At 55.0% G+C, this 19,311-nt stretch overlaps 2 protein-coding genes across 3 annotated transcripts; both read right to left on the bottom strand.

The window, feature by feature from the left end:
• Positions 1-7: 7 nt before the first annotated feature.
• On the bottom strand, positions 8-6,378 carry LOC310684566 (uncharacterized protein). Of its 2 annotated transcripts, none has more exons than XM_083455907.1 (2): positions 6,029-6,378; positions 8-4,344 (listed from the first exon to the last, which is right to left on the bottom strand). In XM_083455907.1, exon 2 carries the CDS (start codon positions 4,335-4,337, stop codon positions 3,399-3,401), a length of 939 nt encoding a protein of 312 aa, XP_083312033.1. In that variant the 5' UTR covers positions 4,338-4,344; positions 6,029-6,378; the 3' UTR covers positions 8-3,398. The 2 variants fall into 2 exon arrangements, with proteins under 2 accessions (XP_083312033.1, XP_083312034.1); XM_083455908.1 differs by having other exon boundaries at positions 6,047-6,378.
• Positions 6,379-7,111: 733 nt separating this feature from the next.
• BLVRB (biliverdin reductase B) lies at positions 7,112-18,047 on the bottom strand. The gene is made up of 5 exons (XM_083456182.1): positions 17,540-18,047; positions 11,187-11,348; positions 10,994-11,083; positions 8,690-8,821; positions 7,112-8,050 (listed from the first exon to the last, which is right to left on the bottom strand). The coding sequence occupies exons 1-5, from the start codon at positions 17,622-17,624 to the stop codon at positions 7,887-7,889; spliced, it is 633 nt and encodes a 210-aa protein (XP_083312308.1). The 5' UTR covers positions 17,625-18,047; the 3' UTR covers positions 7,112-7,886.
• Between the last annotated feature and the right edge of the window lie 1,264 nt (positions 18,048-19,311).

The following is a 19,311-nucleotide window of genomic DNA, read 5'->3' as shown; positions in this document are numbered from 1 at the left end:
CAAAGTTAAAAAAAGAATGGGAATGTTTTAATAATTACTTAACAAAACAAGGTTTCAATAATAAGACTTGGCTGTGTCTTGAATAATTTAACAGGTAGTAAAATATTTTCCTCTTCATTCCAAGATGAGGATAAACAATTAAATACAGGGCAAAAAATAGGAATACTCGAACTGAAACTATAATGAGGTAGAAGGAAGTCAACAACATAATAAATTGAAAAGGGATTCAATACAAATCAAAGGTTATAATGTACAAAAACCACTATTATTGGTTTGAATTATATTAAGTATTACTTTACAATAGATAGGTATTTTCATTGTCTAAGTTGTCATTTTGACAGTTTTTTCTTTCTTTTTTCTTAGATATTGTATAACTACAAGAGTATATAAATCTTAGATTTGTAAATTTCATTATATATAAGTCAAGATCTATATCAGTCTAAGAATAATCATTGTAAGATTGTTTTATTTTATTTTTTATGTATGCTTTTTTGGTTTTTTTGCTTTTTTGTATGTTTTTGCGAATGAAAAAATAAATTTAAAAAAACAACCACTGTCCCACAGAAGGAGAGCTCTGCTCCTGCCCCACAGCCTGTGGGGTTTCTGAAAGATGAAGCCTCCAACCCCCAACTCTGAATCCCATCTGCTGGAAATGGCAGGAGGGGAGTCTCCCCACTGCACTCAGGCCCTGCTCCTCCACTTCCCATCATGGGCCTCTGGGAAAAGGGGATGCGGGACTTTCGCCTGAGCCAGCAGGCTCCTCCCAGGTTCCTGTGCTGACTGGCTTTGGGCGAAGGTGCAGGCAAGGTCCCGGAGGTGCTCAGTGGCAGCAAACGCTCTGAGCCACAGGCCAAGGCCAGGCTCTCCTCGCCACCCCCCCCCCCCCGCCTTCCTTGGCTGGAGGCGCTTTGGGCGAGGAGGAAAGCAGCTGCTCTGCAGAAAGCCTTCTGCCACCCAGCCTCCCAAAGTCTCTCTCAAGGACTCCAGGAAAGAGAGCCACAACAAGATTACTGGGGGGAAAGCAATTTATCTGCAGACAAAAACAGGGACTTTCAAAAATGTTACTTGCATAGACCTTGGCTCTGGTGAACCTCTTTCGGTGCTAAAACATGCCAGGGACCAGGAGGGTGAATGACGTCGAGTCTGAGCTAGAGGAGATTTCTGGAGCCTGTATGGAGAATATCTCTCTCTTCCTGGCACATTCAGGGCATGAATTTAGGCACTTGGATAATCCAGAGGTGCCTTGTATTATACATATTGCACTTAAGAGAATTTCATATCACATTTTCCAAAGAACTAACAGTATAAAGTCTTCTGGCACCATAGAAGTGAATGCATTTTAAAGCACTTTTGGCCCTCCAGATGTTGCTAAACCACCTCTTCCATCAACCCTAGCAAGCACAGTCAATGACTAGGGATTATGGGAGTTGTAGTCCTGCAATATCTAAAGCAGGCTTCTTCAACCACGGCCCTCCAGATGTTTTTGGCCTACAACTCCCATGATCCCTAGCTAGCAGGACCAGTGGTCAGGGATGATGGGAACTGTAGTCTCAAAACATCTGGAGGGCCAAGGTTGAGGAAGCCTGGTCTAGAGGGCCTACAGCTGATGCCAGAATGTGTTTGTCCTTAAGGCGGCATCTGAGAGAAAGCCAGGCTGTTCCTCATATTCACAGCTGGGGATGGGAGGAGAGGCATCTCACCCTGGAAGTTGCCCAGGAGCACACCCCCCAGTCCTTTGCCCTCCCCTTTAACATATCAGGCAATAATTTATAACATTTATAAATAACTTGTTACAGACATCAGCACTGACCTGAGAGCTTAACTTTTTTGGTTAGGTTTTAAAGAAGGAATGCAATATTGTGATATCTGCACTGCAGCGGGGTTGGGTCTTCCAACCCGACAATTCTGTGATTCTATCAAAGTGACACAACTTGTCTTCTTCAAGTATTCATCGAAGGTGGGTATTCAGAAGTCTAGAGGGACATTTGCAGCCTGGTGTTGCCAGTTCACGTTGGGGCTCCCAACCCATGAGAGGTTTTAATTTGCATCATGCTCTTTGGAACAGGACCAGCGAGCCAAAGCTGTCCACTCAGGGGCACCATCACAGGGTGGCAAATGGTCCAAATGTCTGCCATGGCAGGAATGAGGAATGTGGGCCAAGAAGTTTCTTTCTGGGGTAGCCAGAGAAATGCAGAGATTCACAGGTTATGGGTGCTCCCCAAATTCAAGATCCCAGGAAGAATGGCTCCGGCGAGAGGCTCTGGCGACAGAGGAGCACCTGCCTTGGCACATCAGCAGTACATTTCCAGAGCAGACGACCACAATGCGCATTTGTCTGGGGAACCACCAAGCAGGTCTGGCCAAAGTCAGAAAAAGGGCGGTGGCAGCAGCAGCAGCCCCATTGCTGGGCTGCAGAGCCAGCTTGAAGAGGTAGTCAAGATGCAGTTCCAGGGCTGCTTCAGCCAACTGGCCACATGCTTGGAAGAGGTAGCAAAGGAGTCCCTGTCCCCCGAATTGAGCCGGCAAAAGGCAAGGCTGGCAAAAGATGCCCACCAGGGGTGGCAGCGGCAACTTTGCTTCAGGGAAAATGGGCTTGAGTACAGAAAGAGAGTTGGACTCCAACTCCCATCAGCCACAGCTAGCACAGCTAACGGTCAGGGAATGCTGGGAGTTGGAGTCCAACAATGTCTGGCGGGCCTGAGGTTCCCAGTCCCACCCCAGCCCACCTGAGCCAACGCCTGCCCTGCTCCTGCCCTGGCTCCTGAGAGTCAACCTGTCAGGGCTCTGACAGTGTGGGGTGGAGGCAGGAGGCCGGGGCATTGACCCAGGAGAGGGGGCTGGCGATTTGGGGGGTTTGGCGGTGCCCATGAGGCAGGAGCCAGAGATGGACAGGCCAGACGTGTCAGAGAAAGAGGCTGTTAAGGCGAGGGATGGGCTCAACGGATCCCCACCATCCCCCACCCCGTGGCCTCCTAGAACCAGGAGCGGCTTGAAGAGCAAGAACGCCTTCCCTGTAGGAGAAGCTTCCGGTTGTGCCCACGGTTGCTGCTGCCACCTGGCAGGGCTCAGACCTGGGGAGTTGCTGAAAGGGCACACTTTTGTCCATAAAGAGTTAACTCTCAGGCCTGGGGGTGCTGAGGACATTCCCAGAGCCAATGACACACATTTCCACTACTCTAATAGACAGGATTTATTGCACTTGCAGCAAATGAGAGTTTAGTCACTTGTTTGCTCCCTTTCAAGTAGAATGAAAAATGCCGGTATTGCAAGGTTTAAAGCTAGTTGATTTAGTCCTTCAAAACCCACGGTCCCTTTTCTTTGGCAAGTCATGGTCAATTGACCTGTAAACTTTAATGACGGCAGAACCTTTCAATCCAAGGGATCCGGAGTGGAGCATTTCAGGAGCGCAGAAGGAGCTCCTGGTCGAGGCTCCCCACCCTGCTGCTTGCATCCTGACCGGGAAGAGGGGGTGCTTCAGCCTGGGGGGCATTCTCAGCGGCAGCCTGGCCTGCCATGCCGATAACTGTGGGCTGCCCGTTGCTCGGCGAACCCCACAGGACGCTCTCAAACTCTGACATGTCGATGTCTGCCAAGAAATCCTCTGCAGGGATGTCGCTCGCGTAGCTGGAGGCCAAGATCTCAAAGCTGTCAAACAAGGGGTCGCGGGGCTGCTCCTCAGGGCAGAGGGCACCCCAGGCACCAGCCTCCTGCCCTGGGCTGGCAGCTGCAGTTTCAGAGGGCCGGGGGGAATCGGTTCTGGGGCCAGCCAGAGACAGGCAGGGGCCATTGCTACCTTCCTGTTGCTGCAGACTCTCCCAAAAATACAGGACTTCACCAGCAGTGCAGAGGAAGGAATCCAGGAGTGGGTCAGGCAGGCTGTCTTCTCTGGCCACCTGTCCTGCATCTGGGCAGGGGCTGGAGAAGGCAGGCAGTGCCCACATGCTGATGCCCATGTCAGCTGCTCTCGCCTGGCCATTGTCCACGGCACTCGGAGGCTCTTCCGCTGGCTGCGCTGGCAGAGACACTGCGCCTTCGCTCTCTGCCGGGGGACCCTGGCTTGTCTCTTGCCAAGGTGGGGCACCCTGGGGTGCTGCCAGCCCAAGGCCCGTTTCCTGGCTCCCTCGGCTGGGGTCTTGGAGGTGCAGGATGGTGTTCTTGAGGAGGACGCTCTTGTGCAAGTCTCGCACGTAGGGCGTGATCAGCGTGGCATATTTCCCCTGTGCCACGCGCAGGAAAGAGCAGCGCTTGTGGTCTGGGATGTGGCAGCAGCGGCGCAGGCTCCTGGCAGAAGCCCCGTCCTGCTCGAGGCGCTGGCATCTCAAGCTGCTGGGCGCCATGGTCTCCCTGGAGAGAGGGAGGAAGAAGACACAGGTCAGGATGGAGCCAAGCAAGGTCAGGGCTTGCAAGACAGGGAGGCAAACCACACTGGCCACAGCACAGAGGTGGCGACTGGGCCCAGTGGTGGATCTCGTGGCCGGAGAGGGCCCTAAGCAGAAGGGGTGGCTCTCCCAGCACTGCCACCAGCCACGATGGAGGCAGCAATGCCTCTGAATGCCAGCTGCTGGAAACCACAGGGGGGAGAGTTGCTCTCCTGCTCGGATCTGGCCTGCCAGTTTCCCAGAAAAGGCACCTGCTTGGCCACTGTGAGAACAGGATGCTGGGCTAGATGGGCCCTTGGTCTGATCCAGAGGGCACATTCTTCTTATGGAACCTCCAGGCCCAGAGGCAGTCTATCTAGATGCCCAGGCTGTGAGAACGGGATGCTGGGATACTTGGCCTGATCCAACAATCATGTTCTTTTCTTGTTCTCACGGTGGCCCCCCAGATGCCCAAGGGAAAGAAGCCCATAAGCAGACCATAAGTGCATCAGTGACCCCCCCCCTTTGGATTTCCCCCACCAAGTGGCACTCAAGAGGCATTTACAGCCTCCAGCAGTGGAGGGTTGTAGCACACAGCCATCCTAGCTAGTAGCCCTCAGAAGCCCCCTCCTCCTCCTCCATGAGTTTGTCCAATCCTCTTTGAAAGCCATCTACTGGTAAGTTTATGGCCATCCCTGCCTCCTGTGGCAGGGAGTTCCAAAGTTTAATTCTGGGCTACATGAAGAAGCCCTTACTTTTATCTGTCCTGAATCCTCCAACATTCAGCTTCATTTGAGGTCAACAAATTCCAACTTTTTAGTGCAGTCCCCATTTTCTCCATAATCCTGTGCCTTCCTGCCCCCACCAAGGAATCTGGAGGCACAGACCAGGAGAGCCCAGTGTTCACCCCTTGCGTGCAGCTGGCACAGTGTTGAATGGATGTGATCCCTGGAGGGGAAGGGGCTTTTTTAGGCTTAGGGGTCTGGTTTCTTATTTGGGGCTCAGACTGAGTGGAGACCTTGTCCTCAGTTTCTGGGCGAAACTCCTGTTTTTGGTGACTAGGCAGGTCCCAAAAGGAGCAGAGGTTTCGAAGTGGTGTCTGGATGGGTTGCTGCGGTTCCTAAAGGAGCCCTGGACTCAAAAAGGGGGCCAATTCCTGCAGGCCTAAACTGTGCCCCCCCCCCCCCACTGCCAGGTAGCTGCCCAGGGTTTCCTCTCCACTGCAAAGTTGCTCCCTGGAGAATGCCCCTCCCCTGCCCGCTCCCGAGCCTCTGGCCATGACTCACCCCCGAGCCATTCAAGCGCCCAGGTCGGAGTTTTCGCCGCCTCCCCCTCCGCGGCCAGGAAATGGACGCGCAAACTCCAGATAGCAGGGCGCGCAAAGGACCCGCTGCTCTCCCTGCAGAGGTGGGGGCGCGAGACGGGAAATTGGGGAGCGGGGGGGAAACAAGCCCCAGCTCAGCCCAAATCCGAAGTCAGCGAGCCTCACCGCGGACTAGAGAACTACCCCGGACTAAGTCCTGGGAAAACCACGGGCGCACTCCGGGGCTGCGAGGCGAGCCCTTTCGGGGGTCTCCTCGCCAAGGTCATCTTGCCCCGGAGTCAGCGAGCCAAAGGTTGCAGATCCCCCCGCTCTTTGCACAGGAGGAGAAGAAGAAGGGGCTGCTTACCTGGCCGGGGCTGCTCACCTGGCCGGGGCCGCCGAGCGGAGCCTGAGCGGAGCTGCGGGAGCGCCAATAGAAAACGCGGCACGCTTCTGGCTTCAGATCCCCGGAGATCGGCGTTCCCAGCAGCGGCGCGGGCCAGCTCCGCGCCCGTTGGTGGGCTGGTCGGGAAGCAGGCCCTCTCATTGGCCAGGGAGAGACCTTCACCTGGCAAGGTCCAGGTGCCGCCTCTTGCGCTCCAGCGGCGCTGCTTCACTTCGGCCACCAGGTGGCGCCGCGGCCTCCCTCCTAGGTCTCAAGTCCAGCGCCTACGCCACCCGGACGCCTGGGTTCTTTGGAGCCCTGGGAGCAGTGCCGGATTTGTTGTTGTTGTTGTTTAGTCGTTCAGTCGTGTCCGACTCTTCGTGACCCCATGGACCAGAGCACGCCAGGATTTACGTATAAGCTAAACAAGCTCTAGCTTAGGGCCCCATTCTCTTGGGGGCCCCCAAAAAATTTAAAGGGGGGAAAAAACCTGGATGTACATTTCCAAAATAGAAGATATAAAACAAATAAAATAAAACCTACATACATCAACCACTCTGAGCCCGGCTTCGGCTGGGGAGGGCGGAATATAAATAAAATTTTATTTTTTAATTATTTTGTGTTGTGTAGGCCCCTATGATGTAAGTCCTAGGCCCCGCCTGCTTGCCTGCTCCTAAAAATATCCCTGGTTTGCTCCTTTCTATATATAGGGTGCCTACATTCTGCATGGACTGGTTGCAGGGTTGTTGTAGTTGTTGAGAAGTGCAGGAGGGAGAGCTGGCCTTGTGCTCAGCTCCTGCTTGTGGGTGTCCTGTGATGGGCTGGCCACTTTGAGAACAGGATGCTCGACCAGATGGCCATCGACCTGGTCCGGCAGGCTAGTCTCATGTTCTTAAGCCTCACAGGCCGCAAGTAGAAGGCAAGGGCCTTACCCACCTTCTCTGCCTTGCCATCTGAAGTAACAGAGGACTGCAGCGCTTTCAAGGGTTATACAGGTGTAAAAGTTGCATCCAGACAACTCTCAACTGGCTCCAAGTGGTGACATCAGAACCCGAAGGATTGAAATAGGTCAAAATATACTTTTTATTTGATTAACGTTTGTTAACAAGTATGTAAGCTTTCCTGTTACACAGAACTCTTCAGCAACGAAGAGGGAAGGAGGTTCCACAGCCATAGAGAGAGAGAGCAAGGTTACCCATTAGCATTAATGCAAATACTTTATGATTTAGCCACTCCCATTCCAGACCGCTCTGTAACGGCTAGTAATCTTACCATTTAATACATCTATCCTAGATTCCTTTTCAGCTAAATAACGTCTTACAATACAAAAAGCTCACTCCCTTCCAATGGGTCCCGGCCACTCAGGCTGCCGTTCTGTCCAATAGTTCTGTGTACTCCTGAAGCTGACACATTCCTGACCCCAATAAGAGACTTCTTGGACCAAGCAAGCAGCGCCTCGTTCCCCAGGGACCCCCTAGGCTTGCTCCCTTCTCTTGGGATGTGGCGGGGAGAACACAGCGGCTCAAATCACTGCACAAGGACACTGGCGGGGGAGAGCGGGACAAGCGCAGCCGCTGTTGAACACAGGAAAACACAGGCATGCAGCAACACCAGTCAAGGCGCCTTTGTGGCACGGAGGGCGCTGGGTGGGAGCTCACCCCCCCCCATGGCTCATGTTAAGGGGCGAAAGGCACTCATTATAGCACACGAGGCAGAGAGGGGCGGGTGGAGGGGGCGGCAGCAGCGATGGAGAATTTCCCTTTTGTCAATGGGACGAGGCTTCATCATTGACCTCCGCAGAGCAGAGGGAGGCCGACAGGGCGCTGGGGGCCGGCCGGCCTCATTCCTTGGGGTAGTGCCGGGAGAGGTAGACGTTCTTCCCGTCGTACTCAGAGGTGGCCAGGCACTTGAGGAAGAAATGCCCGAGGTCGTGCTTGGAGATGACTCTGGAGCCGCTGGACGTGTCCACGGTCACGGTGTAGTCGCCGGTGAGCGGCTGGTCACCTGGAGGAGGAGGAGAAAGAGAGCCCAGGTGAGCTGGCCCAGGGAAGGGAGCCTGTGAGGGATCTCCCCCAAAAGACCCAACAGCTGAGACAGAAATCCCCCCCCAACGCAAATTCTCCTTCCCCTCCTGCGCCTTCCTAGCTTCTTGGATGAATAAAAACAGGCGTGTAGTTTAAACAGTAATGATGTCTGGGATTTCATCTGTGTCCCGTGCTGCCCTGTATTTCAGGGTCTTCCTGGTTTTTAAAACGATTGAGGGGTCAACCTTCCTTGGTTGGGAACACAGAACCAGGGGGTGCAGCGGTTAGAGTGCCGGACCAGGACCTGGGAGAGGAGGGTTCAAATTCCGCCCCCCCCCCCGGCCATGAACAGAGCTCACTGGGTGACCTGGAGGCCCAGTTGCTGCCTCTCTCAGCCCAGCCTGCCTCGCAGGGTTGTGGGGGGGGATTAAGTGAGATGCAAACCCCCTTGAGCTCCTTGGAGGGGAAATGGTGGGATAGAAATGGAAGGAAGAAAATAAATGCCCGTGAGCAGAGGTGTGTCTTAGACAGACACCCTCCCACGCCAAGGAGGAAGAGCTGCTCTCCACCCACCGCAGAGCCCTCCCTCCGAGCCCCTCCCCACAGCCCAGAGACGCACCTGCGATATGGGGGGGCATGACGTAGACGCAGTCCAGCCCCGACTCCTTGAGGATCTGCTGCATCCGGATGTGGTCCTCGGTCACTGGGCGCAGCTTGGCCGGCACCTTGTCCAGGTCCCACATCAGGAAGGCTGCAAGCAAGGCCAGAAAAGGAGAGGGGAGAGATGGGCGGCAGGATCAGACCCTGCAGCAGGCGCCCCACCCGTCTCTCTCCCAGGGCGGGGGGCAGAGGCCAAGGGTGCTCCCCACCCCACGCCCCCGGGCAAGGAAGGCTCAAGAGCTGCGGGGCAGAGACCTGATCTTGGAGACCCAAGTCCAAGCCCCACCCGGGCCAGAGTCATCTGCAAAATGTGAAGAAGGGCATGTCACGGCTAAAATGGCCGCTCTTTCTTGAATGCGAATAAAGCTGGGTCAGCACCAAGTTGTATATAGAGAGTGAGAAAAGTTAGTTTGGTTGCTGGAGGTTGGGTTGGTTGGTTAGTGCTGGTGTGTATTCAGTCGTGTTTTGCACAAAGACTTTTAAGAATAAAACTCTGCAAGGATATTCCCGTGGACTCTTTTATGCAGACAAGGGTCCGAGGACCAGGCTGAAGAGACAAAGGGAGGTCAGAACCCTTTCCTTCCTTTTTTTTGCTTTTTACAAACACTGACAGGGCAGAGGTGTGACGGTAAGAATTTGTAAGAGGCTTTGAAAATCTAAGTAATACTCTTTGCTTTGGGAATCTTTATGGGGATCTTAAGAGACCCTAACCCAGCCGTTCCCAAAATGCAACATTGGACTTGGTGAAGATTTTTCTGCCTCTTGCCGTGTTTGTAATGTGCTGTGCTAGATGCTGGTTAACTGTCTGCCTACAGACCACCTGGCCACTGTTCGGGAGCCCCAACCCCAACCTTCAACACAGTCACCACATCATATTTCAATGTATTGCGACTAAACTGTTGGCCCTGCCTCCTGCCCCTTGCAACCCGTTCCCACTTCAGATCTCATTGAAGAGTTGCAAGTTGCTGGCAACCGCGCCTCGCTCTAACTATTAGGCACACTTGGCTCTTCTCTATGGCCCACTAGCCCAAAGTGTCACAGGAAGACCATGCCTAGCTGCCTTTGGGCATTTTCCCTGCCATGCTCCAGGGTCCAAGCGGAGAAAGGCGTCCCGAGATCTCCCCCTTACACAGGGGTTGCGTTCCAGCCCCCTCCCACATAAGCAACATGGGACGAGGGTGACTTAAGAGGTATCAGAAATACCTTTGCCTCCAGAGCACCAGAAAGGGCAGAGCCCACCGCAAGACAGCTTCCCACCCAACAGCTGCTGAGTGAGGCAGTGAGACAGCAGCAGCAAGAGATCCCAGGGGCCATTTCGGAGCCCATTATTTCTTTTTTCTTTTAAACCTTTATTTCTGGACTTTTGGCTCACTGGTGGCCTCTTTCCAGCTCTCTCCCACCATTTGAATTGATCAATTTCCTGTGCAGTCACATGCAAAAGTGGGAGGGGGGGTTGCCTGTATTTTAAAATTGTTTTTTTTAAATATTGCTTTAATTCCTTTTTAACAGTTGCCTTTTATGCATGCTTAACTTCCTGTATCTCCTCTCTGTTGTTTTAATTTGCACAAGCCACTAATAAAGGAAAAAGCCAGGAGATAAACAAACATCCTATTGGTATTTGTAATATTTTGGGCCCCATCTCCAACTCCTCAAAAGATTCCATCAATGGTGTCTCCAAAAAATGTTACACATCATTGGGAAGACAGGAGAACTAATGCCAGTGTACTGGAAGAAGCAAAGATCACCAGTGTTGAAGCAATGATTATTCAACATCAACTTCGTTGGACTGGCCATGTTGTACGGATGCCTGATTATCATCTTCCAAAGCAACGGCTCTACTCTGAACTTAAAATGGAAAGCATAATGCTGGTGGTCAACAAAAGAGGTTCAAAGACTCTCTGAAGGCAAATCTTTAAAAATATAGTATAAACACCAACAATTGGGAAACACTGGCCTGCAAGTGCTCCAGTCGGAGAACAGCCTTTACCAAAGGTGTCCTGGGCTTTGAAGACACTCAAACTCAGGACACAAGGGAGAAACGTGCTAAGAGGAAGGCATGCTTGGCAAACTCTCACTGGGATCAACTCCCACCCGGAAACCAATGTCCCCACTGTGGCAGGACGTGGGGATGCAGAACTGGCCTCCACAGTCACTTATGGACTCACTGTTAAGACCATGTTCATGGAAGACAATCTTACTCCGCTTACTCTACACAGAGAGAACAGCCCTGTAGCTTAGAGGAGTCCTGCCTGGAGCAGCTGACCTGAGAGACAAACCACGACTTTGCGGATGCCGTGGGATTTCATGGCCGCCACAATGTTCCGGGTGCCTTCAGACATCATGGTGGTAGGACCTGGCGGGAGGGAGAGAGGAGGAGGAGAAGGATCAGCCAAGGGTCGCGGAAGGGGGCAGGGCAGGCGGGGGGAGGGAGGGGGGGAGGGGGCAGCTTCGCCTACTGAGGTCATTGCGGGTGCCCAGGATGACGATCACGGCGTCCTGCCCCTTCACGGCTCGGTCGACGTCCGCCGGGTTCAGGACGTCCCCCACCACCACCTGCGCCGGGTGGGGCTCTGGCGGCAGCCGGACCGGGTCCCGCACCAGCACCGTCACCTGGTAGCCTGGAAAGAGAGGCAGGATGAGGCCTGGGGGTCGGAGGCAGCCAGGAAGGGGGCAGAGGAGCCCAGGACTCCCAGCCTCCACTGTCCAGCTCTGGAGGGGCAGCGGGAAGGAGGAACAGAAGGAAAGTCGTGGAATCAGAGAACTGCGGAGTCGGAGGAGACCCTGAAGAGAGTCTAGTCCAGACACGTCCAGCTCTCTAGAGACTGTGATCTACTTCCAGTATAATAAAACTGGCAGTGATCTACCCATTGTCAAGCTTTTGGCAGGGTGTGTTGCCGAGCTTTTTTTTGGGAAGTATTGGCAAAACCTGTTCAGCTTTTTTGGGGGGGGTTATAAAATCGCTCATGCCCACCGCCCTCCCTGATTCCCCCACTCTGACCCCGCCCCTGGGAATACAAGCTTTTTCAGCTGCAGCGGTGATGCGACATAGGGCAGCGATCCATCAGGAAAACCCAGGAGATCACTTTTTTAATTGCGGCAATCAAAGAAGAAGAAGAAGAGTTTGGATTTGATATCCCACCTTTCACTCCCTTTAAGGAGTCTCAAAGCGGCTACCATTCTCCTTTCCCTTCCTCCCCCACAACAAACACTCTGTGAGGTGAGTGGGGCTGAGAGACTTCAAAGAAGTCTGACTGGCCCAAGGTCACCCAGCAGCTGCAGGTGGAGGAGCGGAGACACGAACCCGGTTCCCCAGATTACGAGTCCATTGCTCTTAACCACTGCACCACACTGACTCTCAGACCTGGAACATACCCGCGGTCTACCTGTCGATTGCGGTCAACCAGTTAAACACATCTGATCTACTCTAACCTCTGCCAGGCAGGAATATACAGCAGCTGTCCCCTACAAGGATCGAACCAGCAACCTTAGTCATATCAGCACCACACTCAGTCCAAGGGGAGAGACTTCTTCCACCTGCCTTGCCCCCCCTCCAGTATCTGCTTCTCAATTTGTATTGCATTATTTTATGCACTGCAACTTGCCATTGTTTTTATTGATTATAGTTTAGAGTAGGCAGCCATGTTGGTCTGACAGAGGATATATATATACAGGATATATGTGTGTGTATATATATATATATATATATATATATATATATATATATTTGTCCAGTATATATTGTCCAGTATATATATATATATATATATTTGTCCAGTAGCACCTTAGGTATCTGAAGAAGTGTGCATGCGTGCAAAAGCTCATACGAAGAACAAACTTAGTCGGTCTCTAAGGTGCTACTGGACAATTTTTTTAGTTTAGAAATTATTTATTGTAACTGTTAAGAGTGAATTTCTGTTTAATCTTTATATGCTGATATTATTCTATACTATTCTAACGATTGTTGACTATTACTTTTTTATGTAAGCTGCTTATTTTAAAGTTATGTTTTATTATCGCATTTTTGTATTGGATTAGCTAGTTATAAGGTGTACATTCTTTGTTTCTGCAGCTTGTAAACCGCCTTGGGTATTGTAAAAAAGAAAGGCGGTATACAAATTAAAAGTGAAATGAAATGAAATCCAGTCCTGCTGAATCAGGCCAGTGCCCCCTCCCCCAGCGCCTCCCCAGGTGCCTGCAAGCAGGGCCGGGTTTAGGTTTGATGTGGCCCTCAGCTCCTGAAGGCAATGGAGCCTTTGTTATGTCCAGCTGTCCTTTGTCAACAATAAATCATCGCTGTTTTTGTGTGTTGAATATATGCTATGTGGTAATTGATGGAGCTCATAGGTATCTCAATCCATTTGCCCATGTTGCCCTGCAACCAGTCCATGCAGATTGTGGGCACCCTATATAGAGAAAGGAGCAAAGCAGGGATATTTGAGGGGGCAGACGAGCAGGCGAGGCCCAGGACTTACACCCTAGGAGCCAACACAACACACAGTTGCTGTATGTAGGTTTTATTTGATTTTTTAAAAACTTATATTTTGGAAATCTACATCCAGTCCCCTCCCCCTTTAAATTTCTTGGGGGCTCCCAAGAGAGTGGGGCCCTAAGCTAGAGCTTGTTTAGCTTATATGCGAATCCGGCACTGCAGGATTCGAGGACCAGAGCCCTCTCTCCTTCCAGCAGCTGGGACTGAGCAGCAGCACTGCAGCCTCCCTCTCTGGCAGGGAGCCCTGGCAAGGCCGCCGCCTCCTCCACTTCTGCCCGCCCTCAGCTCCACTTCTGCCTCCCCCCAACAAAAATCCTGGCTATGCCCTTGTCCCCAATGGCCATGTTGGCCGGCCGGGCTCCCTGTGCATGGGCTGGCAGGCAGCTCAGGGTGGCCCCACTTTGCTCCGGTGGGGGTGGGGTCACTCCGGTGGCAAGGTGTGGGCTGATGCCCCTCCTGCCCTGCACACACATGCCCCCCCCCGCTTGGCACAGCCCCCCCACCCCGGGCACCAGAGACGGACACTATGCCACTAGGTCCATCCTCCATTTCGTTCCTTGTCCACTTTTCTTTTAAACGCCCCCAGGAGAGACTGAGCTATATCCTCTTTGAATCATCAGAAACATTTTTTCTGCCCCTCCCCTGCACTGCTCCTTTCGCCTTTTGGAACCTGGTGGCCCCCGTAGTCACACTAAAAGCAGGAAGGCAGCAGCCGGGGATTTAAACAGTCAGAAAGAACCACAAGCCCCACCTTTAAGCTATTCGCTCCTCAAATCCCTTCTTGCTTAAAACTCTGGTTGGGAATTGGTCCATAGATTGTAAAACAAAAAACAAATATTGCACCTATGCATCTAGTTTTAATATTGCTTGTGCTATTTTTAAAGTAGTATGTCCTTATTGCTCTGCTTGTTCCTTGACTTTGCTATTTAACCATGCTGGCATCTTCCCCCAGGCTTCCTTCGCCCCTTCGCACAATGCTCTTCAGACAGGTTTTCCCGGTTGCATTTTCGCCCCTCTTCCCACACGCCACCTCTCAACTTTCTTTCAGCTAATCCTCTTATTTATGTCCTGAGAATTTTCTCCTTTCGTAAGGCTGAATTCAACAGCGGTGTCACATCTCAGCTGGGCTCCCTTGAGTATTCAGTCGGGAGTCCCTGCCTCTCCTTGTCCCCGGGACTATTGATTGCAAAGAGCCATTGCTATTTGCATGTCAGCATTTTGGAAAGCAGCCGAGGGCAAAGGCCGAATCCTGCAGCCCGTGCTGCGCCAGACCAAAGAGGAAGGCCGGGGCCCTTGCCCCAGGGTGACCCCACAGGCTGTGCTGGTGGGGCAGAGCTTCCAAGAGGAAGTGGGAAAGGGAAGAGGAAGGTGGGAGGCGAGGGCGGCAGGACAGGATCTGAACCAACGGAAGACCTTTCCCAGGGCTGGACGGCCCTCCGTCAGGGATTCGTGGCTGGGGGTTGGACTGGATGATCCTTGGAGTCCCTTTCAATGGCCCCATGAGGGTAAGCAAGAGGACAAAGGGTTTGGAAAGTGGTGTTGGGGGATGAGTGTTCAGACCCCTGGGCTCTCACTTGTGGGGTGCCTCCGGGTTCTGTCCTCTCCCCCATGCTTTTTAATATCTATATGAAGCCTCTGGGAGAGATCATCAAGGGGTTTGGACTGGGTGTTCATCAGTATGCAGATGATACCCAGCTCTACCTCTCTTTTAAATCAGAACCAGCGGTGAAGGTCCTGTGTGAGTGCCTGGAGGCGGTTGGAGGATGGATGGCGGCTAACAGATTGAGGTTGAATCCTGACAAGACAGAAGTACTGTTTTGGGGGGACTGGGGGCGGGCAGGTGTGGAGGACTCCCTGGTCCTGAATGGGGCAACTGTGCCCGTGAAGGACCAGGTGCGCAGCCTGGGAGTCATTTTGGACTCACAGCTGTCCATGGAGGTGCAGGTTAATTCTGTGTCCAGGGCGGCTGTCTCCCAGCTCCACCTGGCATGCAGGCTAAGACCCTCCCTGCCTGCAGACTGTCTTGCCAGAGTGGTGCATGCTCTGCTTATCTTCCACCTGGACTACTGCAATGCGCTCTACATGGGGCTACCTTTGAAAGTAACCCGGAAACTGCAATTAATCCAGAATGTGGCAGCTAGACTGAGGACTGGGAGCCGCTGCCGAGACCACATAACACGGATCCTAAGAGATCTGCATTGGCTCCCAGTATGCTTCCGAGCAAAATTCAAAATGTTGGTGTTGACCCTAAACGGCCTCGGTCCAGTACACTTGAAGGAGCGTCTCTATCCCTATCGTTCAGCCCGGACACTGAGGTCCAGCTCCGAGGGCCTGCTAGCTGTTTCCTCATTGGGAGAAGTAAGGTTACAGGGAACCAGGCAGAGGGCCTTCTCGGTAGTGGCGCCCACCCTGTGGAACACCCTCCCTTCAGATGTGAAGGAAACAAGCAGCTATCCTATCTTGAAAAGACATCTGAAGGCAGCCCTCTTCAGGGAAGTTTTTAATACTTAATGCTGTATTGTTTTAACACTCGATTGGGAGCCGCCCAGAGTGGCTGGGAAACTCAGCCAGATGGGCGGCGTATAAATAATAAATTATTATTAGGAAACTAAGTCCTATTTGTGAGGAGTAGTTGAGGGCTTGGGGATGTTCAGACTGGAGAACAGAAGATGGAGAGGAGCTTGTTTTCTCCAGCACTGGAGGGGAGGAGCGAAACCAATGACTCAAATGACAGGCAGGAAGATTCCAACTCAACATCAGGAAGAACTTTCTGACAGGAAAAGCTGACAGCAGAACAGACTCCCTGCAGAAGTTGTGGACTCTCCTTCCCTGGAGGTTTTAAGCAAAGGTTGGGTGGCCACATGTCACTGAGATTCCTGCATTGCACGGGGTTGGACTAGATGACCCTGGGTCCCCTTCTGACTCTACCATTCTATGATTCTTGGGCCACCTGATCACCCCAAGCATTACCTTCTCGGAGCCCCGTTCCTCCCCAAAATAGTTCCCACAAATGTGGCAACCCAGGCTGGCCAGAGGAGCTTCCCTGGCTGGCCTGGCAGGAGCGTTGGCACTGCAGCAGCTGGACCTCTTGGCAGCCACCCAGAGGTTGAGAGTGAGACCTGCCTGAGGGTTTCTGTCAAGAGAATCTCAGGTGGAGCAAGATCCGATCAAGTCTGAGCAAGCTCTCCCCACCCACCTGCTGCTGCTGCTGCTTGGGCTGTTGCTGAGCTGCAAAGGGAGCTTCGGCAGAACCCCAAGTTTTTTTGGGTCCTTTTGGGCCGTGCGGCCCCTGAAGGCCAAAAGGAGCAAAGCAGTGGCGGTGGCCCAGTTGGTCAGCCCAGGTGGCCAAAGGAAAGGGACTTAACCTGGACACACTCCTGGCCTTCCCATCCTGCTCAGCTCTGCAGGGTTGTCGTTGCTGCACAAAGGAGCCCAGCCTTGCCTGGACCCAAAAGTTCACCTGCAAAGGCCCAGGCTCCTCTTGCGGCAGGGGCCCCCGTCCCAAGGTCTCCTGGCCACTCCTGATAACAACCCCACCTTCTCTTTATCTCTCAGTGCGCAAGGTGGGAGGGAACAGCTGGCTTGTTAAGGGGGCGGGGAGAGAAAAGAATTCTATTAGGAATACTGGGAAGCAGTGTGGCCTAGTGGGTAGTGTGTCAGACGAGGACCTGGGAGATACCAGAGTTCAACTCCCTCCCACCTCCTGCTTAACTGGCATCCAGCCCCTGCCTCTCTCAGCCTTAGCCTACCTCGCAGGCTTGTTGTGGGGGTTAAATGAGGGCTGTGAGAATCCTGCACACCACACTGAGCTCCTTGGAGGAATAAGCGGGGCTATAAATGCAGCAGGGAAAGGATTAAATCCTGGGGGCTTTCCCCCACATGCAGGAGCACACAGGCCCCTTTCCTTGCTTATTCCTGCACTGAAATGGGTCCAAGCCACCCAGTGGGTGCGAAGGGGCAGCGATGGCCTCGCATCTCAGCCAGGAGGGAGCTTCTCTCTCCTTCTCTCTCTCTCTCTCTCTCTCTCTCTCTCTCTCTCTCAGCCTTCCCTCGCCAGGAGAACGAAAGCGGCGCAGCAATTGGGAAATTATTAACAACAGGTTGAGGAGCTCGGAGGAGCCGCTTCTCGCTCTCCACCCCCGGCCAGGAAAGCCGCCCCGCGCGAGGGGGCCGTGGGCGGCTTCTGCCCGGCCCGTGGGCGGCAGGGTCCCCCCACGGGCGCCCGAGGGGCGGCAGCAGGGCCACGTCGCCAGGTTGGGGGGCTGTGCAGGGACGGGGCTCCCTCTCTCCGCCGCCCTCCCCCCGCGCCCCGCCTCTCACCAGCCTCGACGGCTTGCGCCAGGGTGGCCAGGCCAGTCATGCCGGTGGCGCCGAAGATGGCGATCCTTTTGCAGGCTGCGGCCATGCCGGACTCCTTCCCTTCTCCGCCCGTCGGCCGCCCGCCTCCGCCCGCCAGCGGCCAGCCCTTCCGCCCGGAGCTCCGCCCGGGAAGGCAGGACGGGAGAGGCCGGGGGCGGCGCGTCGCTCGCTCGCTCGCTAGCTCAGCCGGGGCTCCCTCGACGGGCGCCACGGGAGGGAAAGAAAACGGGGCTCCCTGGACAAGCCCCCGGCCAGCTTCCTGCCTCGGCGCTGCTCCTGTGCCTTCAGACGGCTTTCATAAGGAATGCCAAGCAAGGGGAGAAGCCCGCCTCCCTCTCCGGCGCGCACGAGCCGGAGCGCAAAGCACAGGCGCGCAGCTGGAGGGGGGAAGTTGGCGACCCTCTGCTCGCCCCCCAAATGCGGGGGTGAGGGGGGAGCGTGAGCCCCCGCGAGGGCTGCTGGGAGATCCGCCCCGCCATGCAAAGCGAGCCTGGCGCCGGTGGGTGGGGCGCCTGTCGCCAGCTTGCGGGTTCCGCGCTCGTGTGAAGCGTGCCAGGCGCGGCTGGCGGGGCTGGGCGCCGGCCTCTCGGCGGCGGGCGCGCCCTCCTCCGCTGCCCGCTGCTCCCCGAAGGGCCTCCCGGGCTCCCTTGTCGCAAACCACTCCGACAAAGACCCCCAGCAGCCGCCCCCTCCCATCGACGACCCTCCGGTACCTGCCTCTCCGCCAGCGCCGGGGCGAAGCAGCCCTGGACGAGGAAGGTCCCCGGCTGGATCAGACACTCCGCCCTCCCCGCCGGCCCTCTCTCCATCGGTCCAAGACCCCCTTCTCCCCCCCCCCCACTCGGGAGGAGGGGCCGCGATGCGCGCCGGTGCCCGGCTGGAGGGAGCGGGAGGCGCTCGGCCGGCGAGCCGAAGGACGGGCCCAAGGTGACCGCTCGCCCGGGCGCGCCCTCCTCCTCGCCGCCGGAGCCCCCAGCCCGGCGCGCCCTCCTTTGTGCCTCGCTCCCCCCGGGCGCTCGCGCCCCGCCAGCCTCCTTGGGTCCGCGCCCGCGTGCGCGCCCGTCTCCCTGCCTGCCTTCCTGGAAAGCGCTCCGGGCAGCGGCGGGGCGAGGCGGGCGGGCGGGCGCGGGACCGGGACGGAGCGGAGCCCCGGGATTGGCTGCTGCGGCGGCGGCGGATGATGCTGCGGGGCTGCGCCGGGGGCCTCCGCCGCCGGCCTCCGCTCGCCTCCCGCAGCCACTGAGCAGCGCCGCCGCCGCCACCACCGGGCGAGGCCGTGGGACGCTTCTCCGCGCCGTCGGGGCACCCTGGGGAGGTAAGTCGCGGGGGTCCTGGTCATGCAAAGCGCTTCCATGCGAAGGGGGTCGAGAAAGGGAGTTAGACACCCGACCCCGCCACCCCAAAATCGCTCTGTTTCGGTGGCTGGTGGGGGGGGGGCTAGCCCTATATTTGGGGCTGGCCTTATCTTTGGGGATGGAGAGGGGTCCTACGTTTGGGGCCGGGAAGGGGCTTGCTTAGGGAGCTGTCCATGGTGTGATGGTTTTGGTCTGCAGGCTCTCTGCCCCCCCATCCCACCCCCACCCCCCAGTTTTCTGCTCCCGGCGGCGGAGGAGAGGCCGCCCCGGCTGGACCAGCGCGTGCTCGGCGACATGTCCGCGCCCCTCGGAAAGGCACCGGGGTCCCCCCAAAAGCTGTGGCCAGGAATGGTCAGCGGGCGCCTCTCCATCCCTGCC

This window comes from Podarcis tiliguerta (assembly GCF_965153285.1).
Source record: "Podarcis tiliguerta genome assembly, chromosome: 8".
In the NCBI taxonomy this organism is placed as follows: domain Eukaryota; kingdom Metazoa; phylum Chordata; class Lepidosauria; order Squamata; family Lacertidae; genus Podarcis; species Podarcis tiliguerta.
This window is presented reverse-complemented; position numbering and strand designations above follow the sequence as displayed.